Source organism: Prinia subflava, chromosome 13 (genome assembly GCF_021018805.1).
Source record: "Prinia subflava isolate CZ2003 ecotype Zambia chromosome 13, Cam_Psub_1.2, whole genome shotgun sequence".
Classification (NCBI taxonomy): domain Eukaryota; kingdom Metazoa; phylum Chordata; class Aves; order Passeriformes; family Cisticolidae; genus Prinia; species Prinia subflava.
Genome location: NC_086259.1, coordinates 13,830,563 through 13,854,368, shown reverse-complemented (window position 1 = coordinate 13,854,368; position 23,806 = coordinate 13,830,563). Strand labels below are relative to the sequence as shown.

At 50.9% G+C, this 23,806-nt stretch overlaps 1 protein-coding gene and 2 non-coding genes across 3 annotated transcripts in view; 2 read left to right on the top strand and 1 right to left on the bottom strand.

Moving 5' to 3' along the window:
- The first annotated feature begins 2,248 nt into the window (after positions 1 to 2,248).
- VAC14 (VAC14 component of PIKFYVE complex) overlaps positions 2,249 to 23,806 on the top strand; it is a 58,795-nt gene continuing 37,237 nt past the window's right edge. Inside the window, exons 1-12 of the mRNA XM_063410634.1 lie at positions 2,249 to 2,398; positions 5,714 to 5,864; positions 6,494 to 6,661; positions 7,352 to 7,414; positions 8,379 to 8,486; positions 9,259 to 9,368; positions 9,996 to 10,102; positions 11,098 to 11,232; positions 11,501 to 11,653; positions 13,749 to 13,803; positions 20,130 to 20,274; positions 20,564 to 20,629. Of these exons, the coding sequence (XP_063266704.1) occupies positions 2,295 to 2,398; positions 5,714 to 5,864; positions 6,494 to 6,661; positions 7,352 to 7,414; positions 8,379 to 8,486; positions 9,259 to 9,368; positions 9,996 to 10,102; positions 11,098 to 11,232; positions 11,501 to 11,653; positions 13,749 to 13,803; positions 20,130 to 20,274; positions 20,564 to 20,629 (1,365 nt within the window). The 5' untranslated portion in view covers positions 2,249 to 2,294. The remainder of the gene's footprint in view (positions 2,399 to 5,713; positions 5,865 to 6,493; positions 6,662 to 7,351; positions 7,415 to 8,378; positions 8,487 to 9,258; positions 9,369 to 9,995; positions 10,103 to 11,097; positions 11,233 to 11,500; positions 11,654 to 13,748; positions 13,804 to 20,129; positions 20,275 to 20,563; positions 20,630 to 23,806) is intronic.
- On the bottom strand, positions 4,795 to 4,865 carry TRNAG-GCC (transfer RNA glycine (anticodon GCC)). The gene has a single exon. It is a non-coding gene; the product is annotated as a tRNA-Gly (tRNA).
- TRNAG-GCC (transfer RNA glycine (anticodon GCC)) lies at positions 12,685 to 12,755 on the top strand. The gene has a single exon. It is a non-coding gene; the product is annotated as a tRNA-Gly (tRNA).

Here is a 23,806-nt window from a genome sequence, read left to right as displayed (position 1 = left end):
CCTCATTATTTACCTGCTGTATTGCATGATTCAATTAATTGAAATGATTTTAAAAGTGTTACTCTGGAAGGCTCTGTCTCTTTGAAGCAGATTCCTCTTGTGAATGGCCCTAAATCGACTGTGAGGGAGAGGGGTGAGGGGGCCTTTGTTGTGGGGTACAGGAGCACCTGCCAGGGAAAACACAGTGGGTGTTTTGCTGCATTGCTTGCCCAGTGGGAAATGGGTTTGTGCCAGCTGAAATTATTTCCGTGCCTCTCCTGCAGCCGCATAGAACTAAAGCCAAAAGCCTGACCTTCACCATCAGTAGAGAGGGGGCATCTTCCTTGGGTGAGGGTCCTGTGCCTGGGCCTTCATAATGTAGAGAGGACCCTGTGCTTCAAAAGGCACCTGCTGGTGATTCAGAGAAACTCCCTCTGGCCCTTTGTAACGGTGGCATCATACTGTCCATGTGAGAACCTGCTCAGGGAATGTTCTGGTCTGGGAGCCAGTGCTTGTCCCAAGAAGGAAAGGTTCCCCAAAATATGGCAGACCTGGCAACGAGTGTCAGAAATTCTTTATAAGCAAATGATTGACTTCTGATGTCCAGGAAGGGAGTTCTTCTTGAAAATGTGATTTTCTGACCAGTCTGTCCTCTTCAGCTAAACACAACATAGGAAAGGTGGTGGGGGATTTTCTGCCCTCTCAACTCACATTTTGTTCTCATGGGCATGTGTGGTGTCCCAGTTTTATTAGATAGTATTTGATCCCTGTTTACTACATTTTAATTAAACTTGGTTGTGGTTTAATTACATTCTGCTCATTACTTTCAGTACGTTTTTTCTCTCTGATTTTACTTGACCTTTGTGCTAAGTGCTGTGTTTATAGTGGGGAGATGTGCTGGGCTCCCCGTGCTGGGCTAGTGGCACTATGGTGGCAATCCACGTGCCATCCTGTACTCACACCTGTGTCACTGTGCTCTATGTTTCCTTTTCTCAGTTTATTTTGAGGACTTTTGTAGAGGAGGCAAATTCATTAGCCACGATGTGTGATCATCCAGAGAGGGAAAACGTGTGCCCTGCTCTTGACTTGGCCAAGCAGCAGCCAAATATTAGACGTGATTTTCTTTCTTGGGCTTTCTGTCCCCCAAGCTTTTCTTATGGACTCTTTGCAGCGTTTCCTCCTAGCAAGTTGTACGAAGCTTTCCTGTTCTTCTCGACGTGGTAGGTCTGGTTGTGGGGGGTTATCACCACATCAATGGACTCTCTGAGGTCTTTGCTGCTTGTGGGAAGGTGCCAGCCTGAACACAGGCAGCCCTTGAGCCCATAGCCTGCCAGCAGAAGCCAAATTCCCTCTTTGTCTCAGCTTTCCATATGGCAGGAGCTGCCTGGAAGCAGGTAGAATGAGAGTTGGGCATCAGCCCTGCAGAAATGGCTCCATGGTATGGGAAGTGGCATCTTCTGTTCCTACTTTTCTCTGTCAAACCTCAGATAAATCCACAGTGAGGTGCAGATTCCTAGCACGGCTGCTCACCACATCTGTCCCTTTTGCTGTCAGTCCTTCCCTTGCCAGTAATTCCTATTTAGTCTGGATTCTCTGGTTCTCCCTAGGTACAACACATCCATGCTGGATGTGCCAAGAACTTCACGGGGACCTTGAAATCAGATGTCATGGTCACCTTCAAAAGGCACTCTGTGAAGTTTGAGGTGGCCAGATATGCTGGCACAAGAGGGGGAATCTTTTGGACAGGAGACATTTAGCCATGCACAAACAATTGGTGTGTGCCACAAGCTGAAGTGTTGCAGCCTGAGCCAGTACCCCACCCCTTGAGGCTCAACCCTCACTTGCTGGGGAACACCAAGCCATTCCATCCGAGTACTTCGCTGGCACTTGAGGGAAACTTTTAATATGCGTAGCTGGGGACATTTATCGACGTTTACCTGTGTGTCTGTCAGAGTGCATGTGTGAGTTTAATTTAAACACTTTACAGATAATCGAGTGACTGGTGTGGTTATAGCAAAGTCTGTCGAATCACTTCGTAAATATTAAATTAATCAGTGATCAAGTGCTGTTAAATCCTCTTAGACATAAAAGTGACCAGGCCGGGGACTGTCCCCCTTGAGGCTGTCCGGGCGAAGGCGTCTCTCCCTGACGCCGCTCCCGTTAATGACCCCGGGGTTAATGAGCCGGGGGTGTCTCCGCGCCGCGCGGGGGCGCTGTGCGGCGGGGCGGGGTCACGTGTGCGCACCGCCCGCCGCGGTCACGTGTGCGCGCGTCCCGGGCGGGGTCACGTGGCCGCCGGTGGCGGCGGCGGGGCCATGAACGCGGAGCGGGACCTGTCGCCGCTGACGCCCGGCGTGGTGCGGGCGCTCACCGACAAGCTCTACGAGAAGAGGAAGGTAGCGGCTCTGGAGATAGAGAAGTAAGCAGTCGGAGCCGCCGGGAACCGGGAGGGCAGAGGGAACGAGGGCGGTGCCGGTGCGGGCGGCCCCGGTGCTGGGGTCAGGGAGCCCGGTGTGGCACCCCAGGAAGGGCGGGGAGAGGTGTTGCGGTGCTGGGGCACCCTGCGGCCCCAGGGTGGCGGGAGCCGGCCCGTGATGCTTGGGTGGGTCCAGCCGTGCACCGGGCGGCGGGAGGGAGCGGCCCGGCTGCCCGGTGGGAGCTGGGCACTGCGGGGGTGGCGGTCACCCCGCGACGTCCGGGCTGCGGGGCCTGCTGGCCTGGCACCCTGCGGTCCCGGCAGTCCTGGGAAGGGGCTAAAGTGACACGGTGACCCTGTTGGGGACAGCGCCATTGGCGGTGCTCGGGCAGGAGCAATCTCTCCCAGACCTGCTCCCTGCCTCTCAGCCCCATTCTACTGGGCACTGAAACTTATCCCCGAGTGTGTCAGCTCCTGGGTGCCCGTGAGGACCCGCTGGCTCCAGCCGCATCCCAAGATTCCCTGGCTCATTCTGACGGTGGGTGCCCGGTGCAGTTGCACAGCCCTGTGCAAGGTGAATACATGAGTGGCATCGCTGTAGGAATTCCGTGGAAGTGTACTGCCTGCTCTGCTGCGACACGTCCAGAGTCATGGTGCCATCCTGCCTCTCCCCTGAGGGCTCACCCAAACTTACCTCGTGCTGGATCCTGCCTAGAGAGATGGGAAGTGTTACTGCCACCGCTGACCATTGAGTGTTGCCCTTGGTTCTTGCACAGCTGCTGTTCCAGCAGATATGGGGCCTTCCTTTCAGAGCATCCCAGGCAAAGATCTGCAGTGTGGCCATGCCCCTCTGGTGTTGCTTGTATGTGTTCCCTGACTGTCCTTTTCACCCTCGCTGTGCTGGTCTGGGTGCTGTGTTTGGCGACAGCTTTTCCTAGGAAGGACTCTGTCCTCCCTGGGCATTGCCTGAGAGCTCAGCTCCTGCAGGAGATCTGAGACATCACCTCAGGGTGCAGCTCAGCACAGGGCTGGGAATGATGGTCCAAGCTGGTGAATGAGTTCTGGGTGGGAGATGTGGCCGTGGTGAGCCTGCCAGGGGAGCAGTCAGGCACTCGGGGCAGTCAGGGACGTGGGGATGGAGTTGCTCTGCTGAGTGAGGGATGTGGTGTGGAAACTGCCTGCCTTCAACATGGAGGGTGCTGCATGAGAGGTCAGCAGAGAAAGATGTCACTTGGGCCAGGGGTGAGTGTGTGCTCTGGTACAAACCCAACCCAGCAAGCCCCTTCTGCTGTTTGGTGTGTTTAGTTTTCTCTCATTTTCTCTCTTTGTTATAGGAATAATTTATTGTGGGTGGATTGCGTTGTTGCAGGGTGGGATTCTTGCAGTGTCCTCATAACTCCAGCCTCCAGACTACTTCAGTAACCCCTTTGCTGCATTGTGAGGGATGATACTCTGTGCCTTACCCAAGCAGCTCTGCTGCAGCTTACTCTGCCCCAGGATTAAGGGTTTGTGCTGGCCTTACACCAACCAAAGTCTCCTTTGGGGTCAGGCAGTTCATTTGGTCAAGCTGGAAGTACAACTTGGGAAGAGTGTGAGAAGGAAAAAGGCAAGAGCCAACCTTTTCTACAGATTTCAGAGGTTTAGTTCATCTAAACCTCATCACAGAACGGCCCCAGCAGCATCACTTCCATGTCCATGGCATCAAGCCAGGAGGGAGTTGCTGCCTCTTTACTCAGGAGCCTCCTTCTCCTTCAGCTGATAATGCAGGAGCAACTCCTGCTGCGTGCAGGCTCTGATGCTGCACTTTTTCCCTCATTAATTAAAGCTTGAGTCCTTTAAACTCATGAAGGAAGTCTGTAAACTTAGTCCTGTTTAAAGAAAGCTGCATCTTGTGGAATGTAGGCAGTTAAATGATCACCCCAATGGTCTGTCTTGCTTGAGCTCAGTGTGTTTCTGTTCTTGGAGCAGGACTGGAAACGGAGCCATTATCCCTAAAGCAGCAGTCTGTGGATGTGGATCGGGCTGTATCTGCTGGAGAACTTGGCTTTGGACTAGGGAGAGTGAGGGAGGGGCTGCCTGCTGTCCCAGCGCAAAGGGGAGCAGCTGCTTTGCACAGAGCAAGATGAGAGCAGAGCTGGTGTTTGTAATTTTGGGGAGGAAAAGTTCGTAACATCTTTGGTAGTGGTTTTCCTGGATTATAAAGCGTGTGACTGGTTAGTGGCACTTGTTTGGGCGTGCAAGATTCATGTAGTGCCAAAGAAATCTGTTAGGAGTTAAACGGTGAAAGCTTTTGCACCATTTTGACAGTTGAGGTAAAGATGACTATTTAGGCAGAGTTTTCAAGGTGCCTAAGTCTGCATTAGGGATAGAAATCCAAGCAAAAAGGAGGAAAAGAGCGCTGCATTGGCCGGGAATCGAACCCGGGCCTCCCGCGTGGCAGGCGAGAATTCTACCACTGAACCACCAATGCTCCAGCTGCCTGCATTGCTGCCTGCACCGCTGCCTGCACAGCTGCCTGCACCGCTGCCTGCACAGCTGCATGTGCCTCCCTGCCTGGCCAAGGGCTCTGCCAGCAGGAAACTGAGGCTGTGTGGGCAAGCTGGGACCTGGAAGCAGTTCTATAGTCAGGAGCAGGGTTATGGGTCTCTTCATCCACAGCTTATGTTTTAATTATCTCTGGATAATGAGCTGCAAGTTCCTGGGAAGAAGCAGATATTGTAAATGGAAACTCTGTTGGCTTTTTGTTAAATCTTGGTGTGTTTAAGAATTTATTGAAATACATTATTAGTAGTAAAGTTAAATATATGGCATATTAACTGAAGCACTGTGTGGGTGGATGGGAGGGTTTAAAACCATCACACTGTGTGTAGGCCTGGTGGGCAGCAATTCACTGCCAAGCCACCAGCACTCTGGGTGCATGCTGAGCTCCCATCCTGTGCCATGCTGGGGGTAAATGACCTGAATAACCTGCCCTGTTGGAGAGGGTGTTTGAAGACCTGGTAACTTCTCTGCAAGCACACAGCTGCACTGAGTTGGCCCTTGAGAGCACATCTTGGGCTGAGAGTTTGTGGCCAGTGTAGGAGGCTGCAGGCTGGAGCAGCAGGGGGCAGGGAGCTGCTGTTGGATGTGAGTGGGGAGGAAGGGAGAGCTTTGGTTTCACTTCTGGGTTCCTTCAGCATTCCCCATTTCAGTACTGCTTTCTCTGGTGTTTGTTGTGGCTGAAAATCCCTGTCTCTATCACCAAGCCCCTCAATGTTTGTATCAGGCAGAACCTAAAGAACCTAAACCTCCCTGTGTGCCTCTCCCTCCTCTCCCCAGGCTGGTGCGAGAGTTTGTGGCTCAGAACAACACATCCCAGATCAAACACGTGATCCAGATCCTGTCACAGGAGTTTGCACTCTCCCAGCACCCCCACAGCCGGAAAGGGGGACTCATTGGCCTTGCTGCTTGCTCCATTGCCCTGGGCAAGGTAGGTATGATGGGGTTTTTGGCTTGTGCAGGTTGTAGTGAGAGAACAGCAGCTCCTCTTGGGTCAGTGGGATGGGAAGAGACGGGATGGTGGCCCCGGAGCTCCCCAGCTCCCTCCCTGCATTGCAGCCTACAACTGCCTTGTGTTGGAGTTTTCCCAGCACACCCAGCCACACCCTGTGGGCCCAGGAGCACTTTCTGGACAGGATTACATCTTGGCAGCTGGCTAGGCATGTTTTAAGGGCTTCTGTCTCTCTCCAGTCTCCAGCAGTAGGACTAGACTCAGCAGGTTAGGTGCTAGTTTGTGTTAAAAGAGCTGACAAGAGTTGCAGCTGTTCCATCTCCTGCTGTGCACTGCTGACACTGGCGCACACAGAAATCCCTCCCTGGCTCCCTCTGCCCTGCAGGCAGGAGATGAGGCAGATGCCCAGCAAACCTGATCACTTCTCACTGTACCTGAATAACAAAATTCAGTAATAAAATTCAAAATTCATTAGTAAATTCTGCCCAGCATAGGGGTACTAAAGCCATCACAGGCCTGAATATTTGCAGTATGTTCCAGGGCAGCGCTATCTCTTCCCACTCTCTATGCCATGGTCCTCAGCTAACCAGTGTCCTCGTGCCCCCCAGGACTCTGGGCTGTACCTGAAGGAGCTGATCGAGCCGGTGCTGACGTGTTTCAATGATGCTGACAGTCGACTGCGGTACTATGCCTGTGAGGCTCTCTACAACATTGTCAAGGTGGCCAGGGGCTCTGTCCTCCCACACTTCAATGTGCTCTTTGATGGTCTCAGCAAGGTAAGAAGCTTCCTCTTAACCGCCACGTGCTTTTCGAGGACTAGTCCTCATCTCCAAGTCAAACCAAGTTGTCCAAGGTTTTCTTTTCCAAGCAAACTGGTTTACTTTGACCCAGACGGGTCTGAAGGACAGAATCACAGAATATTCTGAGTTGGAAGGGACCCACAAGGATCAGCAAAATGAGCAGTTTCTACACAGTAGCCACTGATATTGTGGGTATGAAGTTGACTGTAAGATGCTTTGTTCTCTGTCCTCACCTCCAGGATGTATTCTCCTGCTCCTTGTTGAGTGGTATTAAAAGACAAGCCCAAAAACCCTGCTGCAGGCAAGGTGGCTCTGCAGTACTTTGGCTTTGTTGGGTCTGTAGCGTCAAAACTTTGTCTCTGTATGTCTGCCTTTGCAGATTTTCATGGTAACCTGCATTTCTCTGTTCTTTGAGAATGTGACTGCTGGTCCATGAAAACCTGCATAGCTGGGGAAGGTGATGTGTGCTTGATCCTTAGGAAGTCTGTCAGGAAAATTTTTTGGACCCTAATGAGAAGTTAAGAGATAAAGGGACTTCTTTGTGTCTGTCCCTGTATTGTCAAAGGAGAGTAACAGTCCTGTGAGCCTACTGTGAGCTGTGCTGCAGAGCAGGGAGCAGGCCTGGGACCCACTGTTGCAATGTGTCTTTGTTTCTCTCTTTCACAGCTGGCTGCTGATCCTGACCCAAATGTCAAAAGTGGCTCCGAGCTCCTTGATCGGCTCCTCAAGGTAGTTTTGCTCTCCATCTGAGAGTCCTTGGTGCAAGCTGGAGCCATGTCCTGGCTGGTGACGTGTCAGTCCCTGAGGCTGCAGCTGCTAAAGCCATCCCACCTCAGTCCTGTGGCTGCTGTCAAAACATTTCTTTCTCTCACTGACGGCAGCTTCTTCAATCAGGGCTCTGGTGGCCTTCTCAGGCAGCTGGATGGAGGGGCTGGTGGGTTATCACAGAGCCATGTGTGCATTCAGCTCATAGGAGCTGGTGGAGGTTTGAGTCTGAGGGTTGCAGTGCTGTGCCAGGCAGCAGAAGGGATGTTCCTCTGCTCTCCCTCCCTTGCCTAAGGGAGTCGTGATGTGAGTGGAGCTGCTGCTTCAGGGCGTGGGCTTGGTTCCCGTTCCTGTTCTGCCTGCTGACGGGCTTTTACTGCCACAGACCTCCCAGTTCCTTTTCTGCTGCTGTTTAGAGGTGAGCAGCTTCCTACCAGGTCCTGCCCTTGCTGTTTGTTATCACAGCAGTTAACCTGGTCTCCTGCTGCAAACCTTCCTGTTGAGAGATCTGCTCCACTGCACCAGGCTATGCAGCAAAATCCACCAAGCATGTGGAAGGAGTTGTAAAGGGAAGTCAGGGGACTCGCACCCCAATCCACGTGGCTGCATCAGAAGTGCTTGCTCATGTGTGCAGCACAGCACTGAGGCATGAATCAGAGAAGCTTCCCATCATCCTGTTCAGCCAGGCTGGCACACAGCAGGCAGGAGCATCCCTCTCTGCGTCCTGCTCAGCATTAGTCTCTGCCTGAGGGGGACTGCCAGCTCATTGCCTGGATGAACTGCATGATTCCTTCTCCCCAGGTCTCCTGACCTGCAGACTCATGCTTGTCATCTTTTTCCTGTCACATGGCTTAAAAAGACTGAGTTAGGGTTGCTGCATGGACGCATACTGGCAGTCATTCTAACATTCTCTGCTTGGGCTCTGCAGGATATCGTGACAGAGAGCAACCAGTTCGACCTGGTAGGCTTCATCCCACTGCTGCGGGAGAGGATTTACTCCAACAACCAGTACGCCCGCCAGTTCATCATATCCTGGGTAGGTACACGAGGTGTGCCTGCCAGTCTGAACTCCAGGACATTGTGTCCCATCAGCTTCCTGTGTCCAGGCAAACTGCAGATATCCACGGTGATGTGTGAGCTCAGGCACCTGGATTTATTTGGGCAGGTTTTTAAGCCAGCACAGTTTTCTACCTGCTGCTTTAAAAGGCTCTCCCTGTCACCTTGTTGTTGCAGTGGCAGGGATATGGCACAGCGCTTCTGCCAACCTGTTCAGGACATTGCACACCATGTTAGAAAGTGCACTTAGAAAGTTGCTTGTATAAATAGACATACTATACTCTAGAGGTATCCCAAGGGGCAGTCTAGGCTGCTTTCCATCATGCAGAGGTGAAGGAGAAATGTTGCTCTCCAGGAGGCAAGGGATCTCCACTTGCTCTCTCCTTTCTGTGCAAAGCAGGAGCTCTTGGTGCCTGGCTGAAGTCTGGGGAGATGTTGCCCTGTGCTCTCTCTCTCAGCCATACTGTTGCCATCCCAGGTCTGCCTGGATGAGTCTTGGCAGTCATTCTCAATCCCTGCTTTGTTTTGCAGAGTTCTGATTGGAAATGTAGCACTGCTGTAGGCTGATTGCTTGCTTGCTGTGCTAGTTCAGCTACTTCCCAAGATGGGCAACTCCACAGTGTCCTCTTTTCCTTCCCCCTATCCCACACAGCTCAGCTCTGAATTCCTCAGCATCCTGCCAGATTTAGGCTGGTGATGTTAGTCAGCTTCTTGAACACTCACCTCTTCTTTCATATTACTCCCCGATCTAGATCCTGGTCTTAGAGTCTGTGCCTGATATCAACCTTTTGGATTACCTGCCAGAAATCCTAGATGGACTCTTCCAGATCCTGGGAGATAACAGCAAGGAGATACGGAAAATGTGAGTGTGGAGGCTGGCTGGTTGCGAGGGCTGTGTCATGTTCACTGTTCATACTTCACTTTTCTATTGGTTTTCAACTCCTGTGTGTAACTGCAGTGAAGCTCCATGTGTGTGGTGGGAGACACATTGGCTTGGGTGGTGGATCAAAGTGTCCTTGGCAAGGGCCTCTCCCATCCCATGGCCATGTAAGTACGGGCATAAGTAAGTGGTGAGACTGGCCTGGATCTGTCCTGCTGCAAAGCCTTTCTGGATCATCGCTATATCTTTTTTTTTTTTATCTTGCATCCACGTGTCAAGGAACAGACACTGAAAGCTTTGAGTATCACCTGCCCCACTGCCCCTCATCCCCGGCACCTCCATATCCACAGAACCTGGGTGGCTGTGGGGGAGTTGTGGAAGCTGTGGGGGGCTCTGGGCTGCTGTCATCTCTGTCCTTACACTATGTGTCCTGTGTGCAGTCTCTGCTGTGTGTCAGCCTCATCTTTCCTGTCTCTGTGTGGAGACACTTCTGCTGTGCCACCAGCATCCTTCCATGTGCACCTGGAGAAGATAGTCTCCATAAGTTCTCCTTAACTGCTCTGTCTAAGGTGACCTAGTGCTGACCAGCTCTGCTCTGCCTCTTCACAGGTGTGAGGTGGCTCTTGGGGAATTCCTCAAGGAGATCAAGAAGAATCCCTCCAGTGTGAAGTTTGCAGAAATGGCCAATATCCTGGTGATCCACTGCCAGGCAGCAGGTGAGTGCATAGGACCAGGCAGTAGCACCAGCCTCCTGGTTTCTGATGCCGACTGTAGATTCAGGCCAGGAGTTTTCCAGCAGGCTGTTCACCAGCTCAGCTGCTTGCCTTTTTTTTTTGTCACTGTTCATGGAAATCCTGCTCAAAGAAGGGAACAAGCAGCTCTCCTGTAGTTGGCACAGCTGCTTTTTTACTGCAGATCGTCAGCCATAACACAGGTCTGCATCCTCCAGAATGGAGCGGCCTAAAAAATATTTGCCACCTGTGTATATCCAGCACTTCTAGGAGGATCTTCTTAAGGTTTTACTGTATCTCTGGTGCCACTTGGTGCATAGGTCAGAGAATTAAGGATGTGTGTGGGCTTTGTGCTAGTGCTGCACTATAGCTCCTGTCTGTTAAGGAGGCAGTGGCAGAAGGTTACAGCTGCAGCTGGGTGTGTTCCCTGAGAAGGATCTTGTTCCCAGGTTCTTCTCATTGTGCTCTTTAAATGTGGCTGAATGGGAGTGGGTTTCCTGGAAGATACAGAAGTATAGATAGACTGAGATTTGGTTGCTCTTGATTAACTCCCAATGAATTTACACTGTTTAAGCTTAAAATCCAGCCTTGTATCAGCAGAGTGTCGTGGCAGTGGTGCCTTTTCCAGAATTTAGGGAGGTTGTTAAAACCCCAGCTCTAGGAATGATGCTCGACCCAGACACACAGCTGCAATGAGTGTGGCTGAAGAAATATCCTTATGCATTAGGAAGCTTGACAGATTACTTGTAAATGAGGAAACCTGCATTATGGGTTGAACGGGGTTAACTGAAACCTATTGATTGTGTTTAATCTCAAGCTCACTGGAGATTCAGGTCTTACTGATCTCCTCTGGGACTAAACTCTCTCGGATGAGGGTCTCTCAGGATGGAGCAGAGGCAGCTCCTTGCTTGCAGGTGGTCCTTGGCCTGTGGAGCCAGTGTTGCCCTTTCCCTCACCTTTGCATGCCCCGTGTGTTCCAGATGACCTGATCCAGCTGACAGCCATGTGCTGGATGCGGGAGTTCATCCAGCTGGCTGGCCGGGTGATGCTGCCGTACTCCTCAGGGATCCTGACCGCTGTGCTGCCGTGTCTCTCCTACGACGATCGCAAGAAGAGTATCCTTGTAACTCAGAGCTGCTCCCGTTCCGTTCCTGCTACACCAGCCCACAGGGACGTGCCTGTTTCAGTGCCTGTTTCCTGCCCTTGGGGTGCAGGCCCAGGAAAAGTTCTCCCACCAGGCGCTAACACCCACACTGGCCCTTTGGATGTGAGGGGGGTTGCAGTAGCTGGGCTGGGGTAGCTCTGGTGGGGTGCAGTGGCTTCTCTGTGGCCGCCGCCTGCCCATGTGTGGGACTGCGTGTTCCTTACACTGCCTTCACTCAGACATCAAGGAGGTGGCAAACGTGTGCAACCAGAGCTTGATGAAGCTGGTCATCCCAGAGGATGATGAAATGGATGAGGCCAAGCCATCAATGACTATACCAGCAGAGCCCACCTCAGAGGAGTCCCTCTCCAAGCCAGAGTCAGTGACCACCGGTGAGTCCCAGTTGGTCTGGGCCAGTAGAGGTGTAAGGAAGGTCAAGGGAATGTTCTCAAGATAAGTTCTTGAGTTGGTTTGGTGTCCTGTAGCAGCTCAGAGTACATGGGACCTCTGTGCTTTATTTGGAGACCTGTTGCACAGATGATCCTTTGCTGAGACAGACACACTTGTTGCAGGCTGTGTGAAAGGGTCATTGCTCTGACCTGGAGCCTGAGTGGTGCTGCATTGCTGTGTGCCCTGGTGAACATCCCATCCTCTCACCATGTTCCCCTTCAATTTAGTCATGAAGTTGACCTGAAAAAGATAATTTCTAGTTTGGGGACAGGCATCATCACCCAAAGAAGAGCTCAGAGAGCTGTGTTAGTTCTGGGAGAGCATCAGTGCGTTTGTGGAGGATGTGTGTGGTGAGGAAGGGTAGAAAACAGAAAAGTGGAGAATTTTGGATCCTTTCCAGATTCGTGGTACTGTCCAGTTCATCTGGCAGGTATTGTCCCAGTCCTAAAATTTCCAGAACATAAAAGAGGGAAGTTTGCAAGTGAGATGGGAGACCTGAAGGAGGGTTGAAGTGAAAAGAAACTAAGTGGTCACCATGAATCAATGCTTGGGAACAGAAGTGGTGTTAGCCCTCCAACATCCCTTGGATGCTGTTATCCTGGCACAACTAAACATTTCTTCTGGCACAACACATCTTTGTTGTCCAGGTGTGTGAAATATGTGTTAATATTTAAATCACAAGGGTTCATTTGAGTTCTTCTACAGCTGCTTTTTCAGCCCAGTGCTCTCCTGTAACACGCCCACCAGTAGCTTTTGGAAAATCCTGCCGTGAGAGGGAGCAGGAGGATGAGATTGAGACTGAGGGATTTCCCTGTCTGACAGCAGTGGTGGAAGGCGGGGCAGTGGGGAGCTGCGGGGGAGCTGCCGGGGCAGGGTGTGGGTGGCAGCAGGGGCGGGTGGGTGGCAGTGGGGGCGCGGGCAGCGGTTGGGGTGGCAGGAGCAGGCCGCAGGCGCGGGGGCAGCGCATAGAGCAGCATTGGTGGTTCAGTGGTAGAATTCTCGCCTGCCACGCGGGAGGCCCGGGTTCGATTCCCGGCCAATGCAACCTTCTTTTCCCTACTTTTATTTTTTTATTTTGGTTTCTATCCATAACGTGGACCCAGGCACCTCAAAGTATCAGTCTAATTAAGCATCTTAGTCTTCAATGAAGGTGAAAAATCTTTCATTACCTGACTCTATACAGGTTTTTTTACTAGAAGAGATAAAGCAGAAAAATTTACTGCCATAGCACAGCAGCAAAAACCCTATTATTCCTTATTTTCCCAAAAATACCTTCTTGTATTAAAATCTATCACAGAAGAGCTTTAAAATATCAACAGAAAGCTTAATTGTTTTATTCTCAGCCCCTCTGGTGTCAGATTGCAGCTTGAAGCAGTCAGGATTGGATAAAACTGGAGAATTCTGTGAGAATACGCAGCTCTGTTCCTTGGGTGTGCTGATGTGGTGATGTTGCTTGTGTAAGTAGAGGGTGTTGGCACAAGGGGGCACAAAGAGTCAAGTTCATCTTGTGCTTTGTCACCGTGCTTGTAAGACCCAGTTTTAGCACAGAGCAGAGGAAGGAAAGATGTTAGAGTCACCTGGCTTCAACAGAGAGTCAGGCTATGGCCAAGTGGAGATGTCCTGAGTTGGATTCTACCTTTACTGTAGATGTGGTGTATTTCGGTATTGAAATCAAGAGAGTCAAAGGCAGCTCTGCAGTTCTGAGCTTCTTCTTTGAGTCTGGTTGAAACCATCAGCATGATGTGTCTGGCTTTCTGTTACAGAGGAGGGGACCTAGTTTGGGGCAGAGGTCTGAAGCTGTTCCCATCTGCATTTTGCTGGGTAAATGCAGTTCTATGCTAGCTTGTCTGGCAGCAGAGAAGGGCTTGACAAGGAGTGTAAAATGCTCACTGCAGGCAGAAGGGATCTCTTGGGTCCCTGGACCCCTCAGACAATGACTGGTTATGTCTTTGCAGAAGGTCATGCAGCTCTCGAACCTCCCAGTCCTGCTGTTTACCTTCTTCATCACCCCACTGTTTCCTATTTTTCTGTTTCCAGGTTCTCTGGATGCATCTGGTGACTCCAGCAACAGTGGTGTCTTCACAGCAACCAGGTAGGGTCTGTTTGTTACTTCAGAGGGGCTTGAGAAGGAAAGGCTTCTCAGAGTACAGACAGTGACTGACAGATGCTGGGCTGGGAGGCAGCTGAGGTATCTTGGGTCCCAATAGGGTGGATGACTGGGGATGCTCCAGGAGCTGACTGCTTTTCTCTGATGTATTTGCACCAAAATGTCTTGACTTTATTATGAACTGAGGTGTTTCTTCCCTGAAGAGACTGACCCTGTTCCATGCTGCTGTTTTGGCAGCCTCCCACTGCACAGGTCTATGGGGCTGGACCTAGGGCTGCACAGGTCTTGGCCTCCTGCCAGCCTTTTGTGGCATTTGTCAACCCTGCACCAGTTCTGTGCCCAGCATGATCTCTCCTACAAATACCTTTCTTCCAGCTATCTGAATTGGGGGACAAGTCCATCTGTTCTAATAGCTTTCCTTTCCTCCTGCTGTCTGCAGTTTCTTTACTCAGAGGTAGTGATTTCCAGCACTTCATTATGCTGATGCTTATTTTTATTTGTTGTTGTGATCCCCAAAATAGGATGCCTTCCTTTAGCTGCATCCTACCAGCGTGATGCCCATCACAATACATCCCAGAGCAGTGCAGGCGTCAGCTTTTCAGGTTGATGGTCTGTACTCTCTGTTCCTTTTTTGCATTTCTGCACAGCCCAGCTACTCCTTGGTCTTAATGATGCCCTTAATTTTTTTCTCTCTTTGAACTACAAGTCATTTCATTTGCACCTAAATGTTGGTTTATGGCAGTTAAATGATTTTCCCTGGCTTTTTTGTGGTTGCTGTGTCCTGACCCTGCTCAACCCTTGAAGTTTAGCAAGTGCAGAAGTGGATGCCCATAGGGCTGAAATGGGGAACCGGGTGGGGAAAGAAAAAGAAGAGGCATTGAGTCAGGAGGAAAAGTGATGGCCATGGCTCTGTGCTGAAGATCTTGCAAGTGAGGGAGAGAGGGAGTCAAAATTGAAGAGGGACAGAAGCAATGAGAGCTGGGATGACTTGTCCCAGTGTCACTGAGAGCTGGAAGGATAACAGCTGCTTGAGCTGAAATGTTCTGCCAGCAACTCAAGCACTAGGGAAAACCATCCAGGAGAGAAGGCAAGACCATATCTCTAAGAGACCTGGTTTTGCAGAGCCCTCCTCAGCCCTTTTCAACAGGAAACTCCAGGCTTTACCTGACCTATGTGACCTCTCCTTTTCCAGTGTTGGGACCTGAAACATTTTCACCGAGGCACCTACTGTGGGGGACTGACATGGGATTGGGAGGAGGGCTGTCCATAGCTGATGGGAGCCCTGGACATCTGCCTGGTGCTCCATCCATCACTCAGGCTGTCTGGCTTGGCGCTGGAGCTGGAGGAAGGCGGGAGCTGGCACCCGTGGCCATTACAGCCGTAATTCACACCGGGGAGTGGCAGCTGCCGGCACGCTGAGTGCCCACTGGGTGTCAAGGCAGGACCGCAGGAAGCCAGCGCGTTGCTGGGAAAAGCTGGAAAGCCTGCAAACAGAGGAAGTTGCAGCTGCCTTTTAAGATGAAGTCATTCTTTGCTTCTGTTTTTGTTCATTCCCCCAGTCCCCCCCCACTTCCCCCAGCGAGTAAGTGATGGAGCGTGGCCGAGCGCCAAGCATGCAGCTCTCACGCCCCCTTCCCCTGCCCTCCCCAGCTGGCTGCAGAGGGCCAGTGCTGCAGCAGCAGGGAAGGGAGGACCTTGGTCAATGGGGGCAGAGGAGATCATGGCCTGGTGTCTGCAGAGGGCCATGTTCTGGGAAGATGCCATCCAAGAAGATGACAAGGCCTGAATGCTCAATACACGGATGCTGGGCACATTCCTGTGGCCACAAACTGACACATGCGACGCCCTTGCTCCTACAACGTGCTCCAAAATGCTTCCCAAGTATTTGCCAGCTTTACTTGGAGGGAGTATCCTGGTGGCATCCACTAGGAAATGGAGATCATGTCTGTGCCAAGACAGAATTGGCTGCTGGGAGAGCCTGGCTGTGCAGGGCTGGAGGGGTTTTGGGGTTCCCCATCCAGATGGCCCCCGCGCTTCTAGCTTCTGCAAAAACTGTCACTGGAAGTGGATCCAGTTTCAAAGGCACTGGATCCTTCTCATGGCCTGGCTGAGCATGCTGCTGTTGTTTTAGTTGGTGTGAGCCTGGATCAGGAAGGGGAGGTGGAAGCATGGCTGCTGGAGCAGAGCCCGGGCTTCCTTCCGTCGGTCTGAGCTGCCACAGGAGAAGATCCAGATGTCTGTCCTGCGTCAGTGGACCAAAACAGCTGGAAAGGGATTTTTAGGCTCTTGTAACTGCATTGATGTTTCAAAACAAGACTTGGACAGTTTGAGACGACTTCCTGATGGTGCTCCTGGGCAGAGGGTTGGGCACAGTAGTCAGTGTTAGGTTGTCTCCGTGATGGGACAAGGCTGATGGGATCACAGTCCTTCACCAACTAGATAAGGGACATGAAATCTCCAAGAGTCTTTGTGGTACTTCTTGATGCAAGGAAGGCTTCATGCCTTAGGTGGTGGTCAGCAACACATGGACATGTAAAGTTGTGTGTTGCTCTGCAGAAAGGGCAAGTGGCTGCCACGTGGCTGAACTTCCCAAGCCTGCATTTAAACCGGCCTTTTGAATGTGGTAGTTAGTGCTTACTACAAAGCTAAAATAGCTACTGCTTGTCTCACGCTGGAAACTGCCCATGCCCGGAGCCTGATGCACCTTGAAGGTGCTGCTGGGGAGCTCATGGAGGCAGGAATACTTTGGTGGAGGATAGGAATGGTGTTGGATGCTCTGCAGCACCCAGGGGGTGGTTGGCTGAAGGCAGCATGATGGTTTGCTTTGAGCTAAGGCACCAAGCCTGCCTTGGAATCCCATTCTCCAGCAGCTTGTCTTACACAGCTTTTAGGTCCAGGGTGGCTCTTCCTGATCCTTCTCTCCAGCCTGGAGTGAGGAGATGGCTTCCCTTTGCTGCTCCCACTTTATGCTTGGGTGGGTGAGCTGGAGGAGAACCTCAGGCACACTGCCCCAGCCCTTGTCACAGTGAGCTACAGCTTGTTGGACTTGATGCCTCTGCCTAGACCTTGGCCTCATCGCTTCCCTGGTAGATCTTGGAAATGCAGTAAGCAGAAGGAAGCCAGGAGCACTGAAGTGAGAGCGATGAAGGACAAGAAAGTGACAGTGTGTGGGACCAATAGCAGAGAGGAGCTATTTACCTCCTGGCCGCTGGCTTGAGCCTGTTGAGCAGCACAGCTGCCAGCCTGTATGGGAGCTGCCCTTGTGACTTGGGCCACAATGAAAGAACCTGGATATTTCCACCCTTGGCAAGGCCATTTTGCTGGGCTTGCCTAAAGGCTAGAGCCTGGCTTGGACCTTAAGTTTGTCTGAAAATGGGGTCAGGAAAGCAGCTGGGCCAGGCAGGAGGCCAGGAGAAAGATGACAGCTCAGGCATTGGCAGAAAAAAGGTGACTGCTGAGGAGAGAGATGGCAGAAGCCCTTGAAGAACAGGGAGAAGTGAGAAAATGGGTCGATAAGGTCATGGAATGAAGAACATTACTGTGGATTGAATGTAGTGGGAAAGTAAGGTCAGTTCCCGTGCTGGAGAGTACTTTCTGAGGTGGGGGATGTGCTGGGGGATGGGTCTTCTGCCCCACCACTGAGCTTGAGCAAAGACTCCCAGTATCCAGAGGTAAGAGCCTGGCACAGCCCCCGTCATTGCTCAGTTTGCCCTAAAAACATGTTCTCACTGTCACAGGCAAACAGCGGGGGCGGTGCCAGGGCCACGCTCATGCTCCGCAGGAGAATCTGGGGTAGTGGGTTAGATGGAAGTGATTGCATCTGACATCTGCCCTGCCACAGATGCCGGCGCTGGGAGCCGGCGTGGCAAGCCCGGAGGATCACATTAACGCAATGCCATTACTGCTGCCCCCGCCCCCTCCTGCTGGGGATTAGGGAGAGCCAGGCTGAGCTGTGAGCCCGGCTCTGGAGCTGCAGCAGCGCTCAGCTGCTGCCATAACCCCTGGAACAGGGATAGCCCATGGTAGTCTGGTGCCACTCTATCCCAGAGGATTGGTGAGAGGTTTTTAGCCCAATTTCCCACGTTCATCAGGCATTTTTTCAATGTTCATTAGACCTCTCACCTTTCATGGTGGTGCCTGGGTTTTGTGCTGAATAAAGTATCTGCTTCTCCACCAGCAGCCCCCCTAAAAGGTTTATCTCAGCAGCTGTGAGCAGAGGGTAGCCCGGGAGAAGCTTTTCCCAGCTGCAGTCTCTCCTAGTGGGAGCTGAGCCCAGTGGAGCCACAGGGCAGTGGTACACAGTGTGCCTGGGGGCTGCCTGGGGCCAGGTCACTCCAGTGCTCCCAGCCACCTCCTGGGGTCCACTCAGGTGGTTTTTGGCTTGAGCCACCCAGGCTCTACCTAGGTACTGCATCACAAGCAGAGATGGAAAAGGGGTATTCACAAATGATTTTGGCACAAACCAGATTAGAAATTGCCTGTAGAAGCAAGTTTCTACTGTGCTGTTGGAAGTCCAGCATCAGCAGACAACAGTGCTGTGGCAACCCATGGCACCCTGCTCCCTGCCCGCTTACCTCACAGCAGCATGAAGCTGGTGGGATGTGACAGCATCAAAGCCACCTCCAAACTGCCCAGCTTCAGGCGCCAGTTCTCTGTGCTGTCCTTTTGGCCTCTGAAAACATGCATTACCCTGAGGTTTCTTTTTCTCTGTCGTGTGCAGGCAGTGTGTATATTTGGCATGGAGGTGTTACCAGGTCAAGGTCTCATTCTCTTCCTCCATCTGAATCCCTGTACTGGGAACATGGTGGGCTATGCAGCTGTCATGGGAAAAGGTTTTGTAGGAAAACCAAATACAGTGTTCATTCAGCCTGTCTTAAATTTACTGGAATGCTGCTCCCGTGGACATCGCTCCAAACTCTCATGCTCTGGATCCCTCCTTCCCCTCAGTTTCGTGTGTCTGAGCATTTGGCCCTCGGCTGTTGTTTTCAACATCAAAGTGAAATGCAATTTGCAGCCCCTAGCATCTGTTACGTGAGGCAGATCAAGCAGTCAGATCCCCGCAGGCCTCTGAGGGGCTGAAGCCTCCTCGTCTCGCCCTTACAACGTGTGTCCTAGGGAAGATCAAATCCTATTAAGCCACAGCTCTACTTGCAAATTATACCGTGAGAAATCTGCCCCTTAGGATTTCTTATCAAACAAGATGCACAGCAGCACTGTGCACGCTAGAAAAATCGGCAAGAGCCTGGTCCAGCCTTGAATAATTCAGTAGCTTGGGTATGAGAGGCATGACATGGCTCTTGAGTGCAGTCTCTTCTTGGTGGTCTTCTCCAGTCATCTTGGTTCTAACCATCATCTCTCCTTAAATGAGTCTCCTGTGATAGATACTCCCCATATTCTTGCCGTCAAAGAGGTGGAAAACCATCAGGTAGATTTCAGGATCACAATCAGGATGTAAAAATGCTGAATCTCCAACTTCTGTGTTGGGCTCACCTGTCCCAATGCAGGTCCCAGCTATCTGGGAGAAAAACTGGGGGACCAAGAGCTGCGAGTCTGCCCCAGCTGTCAATTTCTAACAGAGACAATATCCTGGTGAACTGAGGGAGTTACTTCCTTTCAGCTCTTGTTTATGATGAAGGGTTATCCTGATCTATTGAGAAGCAAGATGAACATCTCAAGGCAGGGTTGTAGCAGAGAGCTGCATCCCAGAGGCACCATCTGCAAGTTCTCAACACAGATCAGCAGGATCGTGGATGCCTTCATCAGTTTGGAGTTCGAGTACACATGGGTTGATGTTCTCTGAAATTGTTTGAGCTGGTCAACCTTGACGTGGATTCTGAGTGCATTTTATGGATCTCTAATCTTTGAACCCCAAATTTGGCAACTGCACTGTGAACCAGTTTCTCACACAGCCATGCTACTGTTTTCATTTAAAGTGATGCCTTCCCATGCATAAGTATCAGCTGTTTTGGGAAAAGTGGTAACCCTTAAAGCACCAAAGATTTCTGTTGCTTCCAAAGCTTTATAAAGAAGGAGAGTGGCTATTTACATAGGTAGACAGTGATGGGACAAAGGGGAGCAGTTTTGAACTAGGAGAGATTTAGATTAGATGTTAGGAGGAAACTCTACTCAGGATGGTGAGGCACTGGCGTAGGTTTTGCAGAGAAGTTATGGGTGGTCCATTTCTGGAAGTGTCGAAGGCCTGTCTGGACTAGCAACCTGATCTAGTGAGGGGAGTGTAGTAGACTTCCCCACCATGGGAAGAATGGGTTGGATGTTACAGCTCTGAACCAGCCTCTCTTCTTTCCATGCAGCTGTGAGAGGATACAGGTGACCCTGAACCTGGATGGAATAGTTCAGGTGCTGGACTACCACCTTAGTGATACATCCATTGGGATGATGACCAGAATTGCAGTCCTAAAATGGCTTTACCACTTGTACATCAAGACTCCTCGCAAGGTAAGCTGGGGACTCAGTATTCAACTGGGCTTGTCAGCTCCCAGCCTGTTCCACTGCCGTGACAGCAGTGCAAGTTATAATTGTCTTGGTAGTTTTGCAAATGTGTGTCCACTTCCCTTTTCTGAGGCGGCTTTGGCTGCTAGATATCCCATAGCTTGAGGAAGAAGAGCTCTCCAGCTCAGATGGAAAACGCTGATGAAGCTCTTGGCAGCCCCCCTCAGGACAAGTGTCCTGTGGCTGGGCATGACCAGGCCTGTAGGACTGATGCCACCCTTCCTTCTGCTTCCAGATGTTCCGACACACGGACAGCCTCTTCCCCATCTTGCTGCGGACCCTCTCAGATGAGTCGGATGAGGTAGGTGCTTCAAAAATCCAGGAAGCTTACTGTCTCAACATCTAGCTGGGCTTTGGGGTTTGTGATGGAGCTGAGGTATTTTGTGAGGCTTTGGCCAGTGTTGAGGGGTTTTACCTTGTTGGCCAAACTGAAGAAGACCCGATGCAGAGCCTGCAGGTACTTGCCAAGCTGAAAATCCCGCTGTCTTGGTGGTACTCTGATGCATAAACAACTCTCCATCTCTGCGAGTTGATCCTTCAAAGCCAGCTCCTAAGAATCCTTTTTGCCTGCCTGGAAAGGCAGATAGGGCTTCACTCATGGGACTGGATCATGGTAAGATCCTTACTGAGTGGGATTCAGGTGCCTTGCAACAACGTATGTAAAGATGCAAGGGGGATTTTGTCCAAGCTGATGCTGCCAAATCCATCTTCATGAAGCATTTAATCAGCACCCACTGTTTGGAGGGTAACAGCAGCATTGCCTGGCAGGGCTGCAGTAGATACCCAGTGGCATCAGGTTGGCTGAGAACCACTCAGCTTGGAAGTGAGCAAAGATAATCAGGCAGCAAACTGAGCCAGCTTACTGTGCTGCTGCTCTTTATCTCTCATCTCCCAAGGTGCTGCACCATTTTCTTGTTTCCTTATCTTGCTTCTTCTCCCCTCTTCTCTGGTTCCAGTCATCTCAGTGCTGGTGTCATTGTTGTCTTACCCTCTCTGAGGTGTTCCCTGGAGCATTTTAGTGCTTGGGTGGGAGGCCAGCATCATGGCCCACAGCTGGCCCAGGCGCTGGTAGAACTTCCACCATCAGCTGGATCCTCTTGCCTGGAACTACAAATGATCCTGGCTGGTTTCTCATCGCAGACCTTCCTCATGGAATAAAAATCACAGGCTATGCTATGCCTGACATGCTCAGAGCACCAAACCCCAATCCTGCAATAATTCCCATGTGCGAGGGGGTCGTTAAGAGAGAAGGGAAGGGAATGAGCAAGCGAGGGAATGACTTGCAAAGGCAAGCAACTGCCTGGCCATTTTCCATCCCCTGCTGCTTACAGTGCAGACCTTTCCAAAAGAGTCCCCAAGCACACATCTGCCTTTGCAACACTCTAGAAAGCCTGCATCTTGCAGATAGTCTCTCCAGCTTGGCAGGAGATCTCAGTGAGTCATGTTGCAATTACACTGCTTATTAATATTTGAAAAAAACAGTGAAGAAAGGACCCTGGTGATGCGTTTCCTCCATGTGACATAACTGGGAATGGCTCAAAAGTAATTTTAAGCTGATTTATTTAATCCTGGCTTCTATTTATTTAAATGTTTGGAGGTGGCTTTTTTTTTTTAAGGAAATCCATAGACGAGTCAGTCCATTAAACACCACCACTTAGCTGGCTGTCAACCAGATTTGCTGCTTTCTGCAGAGGAAATAGAAATGACTGAAGTAGTAAGGGGGTTTTGAGCTGGACATTTTTGGGAATGATGAGGACACTCTGAGCTAACTAACCTACTATGTCAGTGCCTGTTAGGAAAGGGGATGTGGGATGCTTGCTTAGCCAGTGCAATATTTGTGTGCACAGTCATATTGTCCCACATCACCTGCAGATTGTCACCCCCCAGAAGTTCCTGGACGATGGCCTGGGGATCACCTGGTCAGCATGAGGGCCTATGTGAACTAAACATCAGCTCTGATGAGGCAGCATCTCCCTCCTCTTTCCACATAGGGGTGTGCATTGTGTGATGTAGCATGAGATGTACACACATCTTCAGAGCATTTTTGTGCTCTTTGTCCTGTGATTCTGCTCTCCCCAAGGGAACTTGCTGGGCAGCAGTGTTGGTATGATCTTTATTCCCAACAAGGTTGAACATCCTTCTGAAGTGCCTGGATTTCCCCTGGTCCTTTTAAACAGTTTGGAGGCTACCTGTCACTCTGCTGATATGCCCTGGAGCAGTTGTTTGTCACCAGCTCATCACCAAAGGACAATCTGGCTTTGGGGAGTCAGTGCTAGTCTGCATCAGGCTGAAAGACTATACTCAGGCGTCTGATTTTTAAGGTCTTGTCTTGCTGAGCTGTTCTCAGTCTCTGCACTTGCCATAAATAATCAAGCCCAAAGCAAAGAACGACTCACACTGGATGGAGCCAGGTTCATGCCCCTTAAGTTCTCATGCCTGTTTTTGTTGTTCAAGTAGCACAGGGTGTTGCACCACCTCCACTGTGCTGAACAGAGACCAGTATCTCATGATGCATCTGCGGTGTCCTGAGTCATCTCTGCCATCTCGCCTATTCCCCTTCCTACCCAATTCTCCTGTGCTAGCAAAGAAATGGTCAAGAGATCTAGTTAAGATTCACAAAGGCATCACAGAGAAGTTGGAGCAAAGCTGAAGCAGGCAGTTCCCTTTGATATGTAGACAAGTCAGGATCCAGGATTCCTGGCTGTCAGATGCTGTGCTGCTGCACTGCGTCACCTCATGCTGTTTCCTGTGCTTCCCCGACAGAGTGTTCCGTCCTGCCTTTGAGACCTGGTTTTGAAGGCAGTCTATAAAAGCCCTGCTTAAAATTTGATGTGCTTGAAAACTTCCTTACAAGATGTAACCGGATCCCGCTGGGAGACGGTTTTTCTACACAGTCTGCTCGGTTCATCCATAAGAGTCTTGCTGCCCTGGTTGAAAAACTGATGTTAGAAAAAATGAAAAGTTAGGAAATGCTGTTTGGGAGCTGTGAGTGGGACCTTTCCACCTGCAGGCTAAAGGCACCACTGCTGAAAAGAAAACATATTCTTCAAATTGCTTCCTTCTTGCAAGTTCATGGTGCAAAGGCAGCTTTGGATATGGTCTTTCATTTCCCTGTATTTTGAGTGGACCCAGGCACTGAGCTGAAGTGAACACAACAGGAGCTGAGGCATCTCTGAGAAAACCATGAAGCAGTGACGCCACTCGGTTTCTTTCTTGGCTTTGTTTTCCTTTTTCCGGCTCCAAAATTGAGTGGTTTCTTTATGGCTGAACATGTTCCTGTTTGCTTATCTGCTTCCCTCAATCTTGTTGGGAGTTGAAAGTTGTGCTGGGACTTTTGTCTGAGTCATGCAAGAATGACGCATAAGGTGGAGCTGGTGTCTGATGTGAAGCAGGATATACTCTTCCTCAACTCTGCTAAGGTGAAAACCTGCTCATTATGCAGTGGCTGTGCAAGGCTTTGAGTACAGAAGTGTTTCCT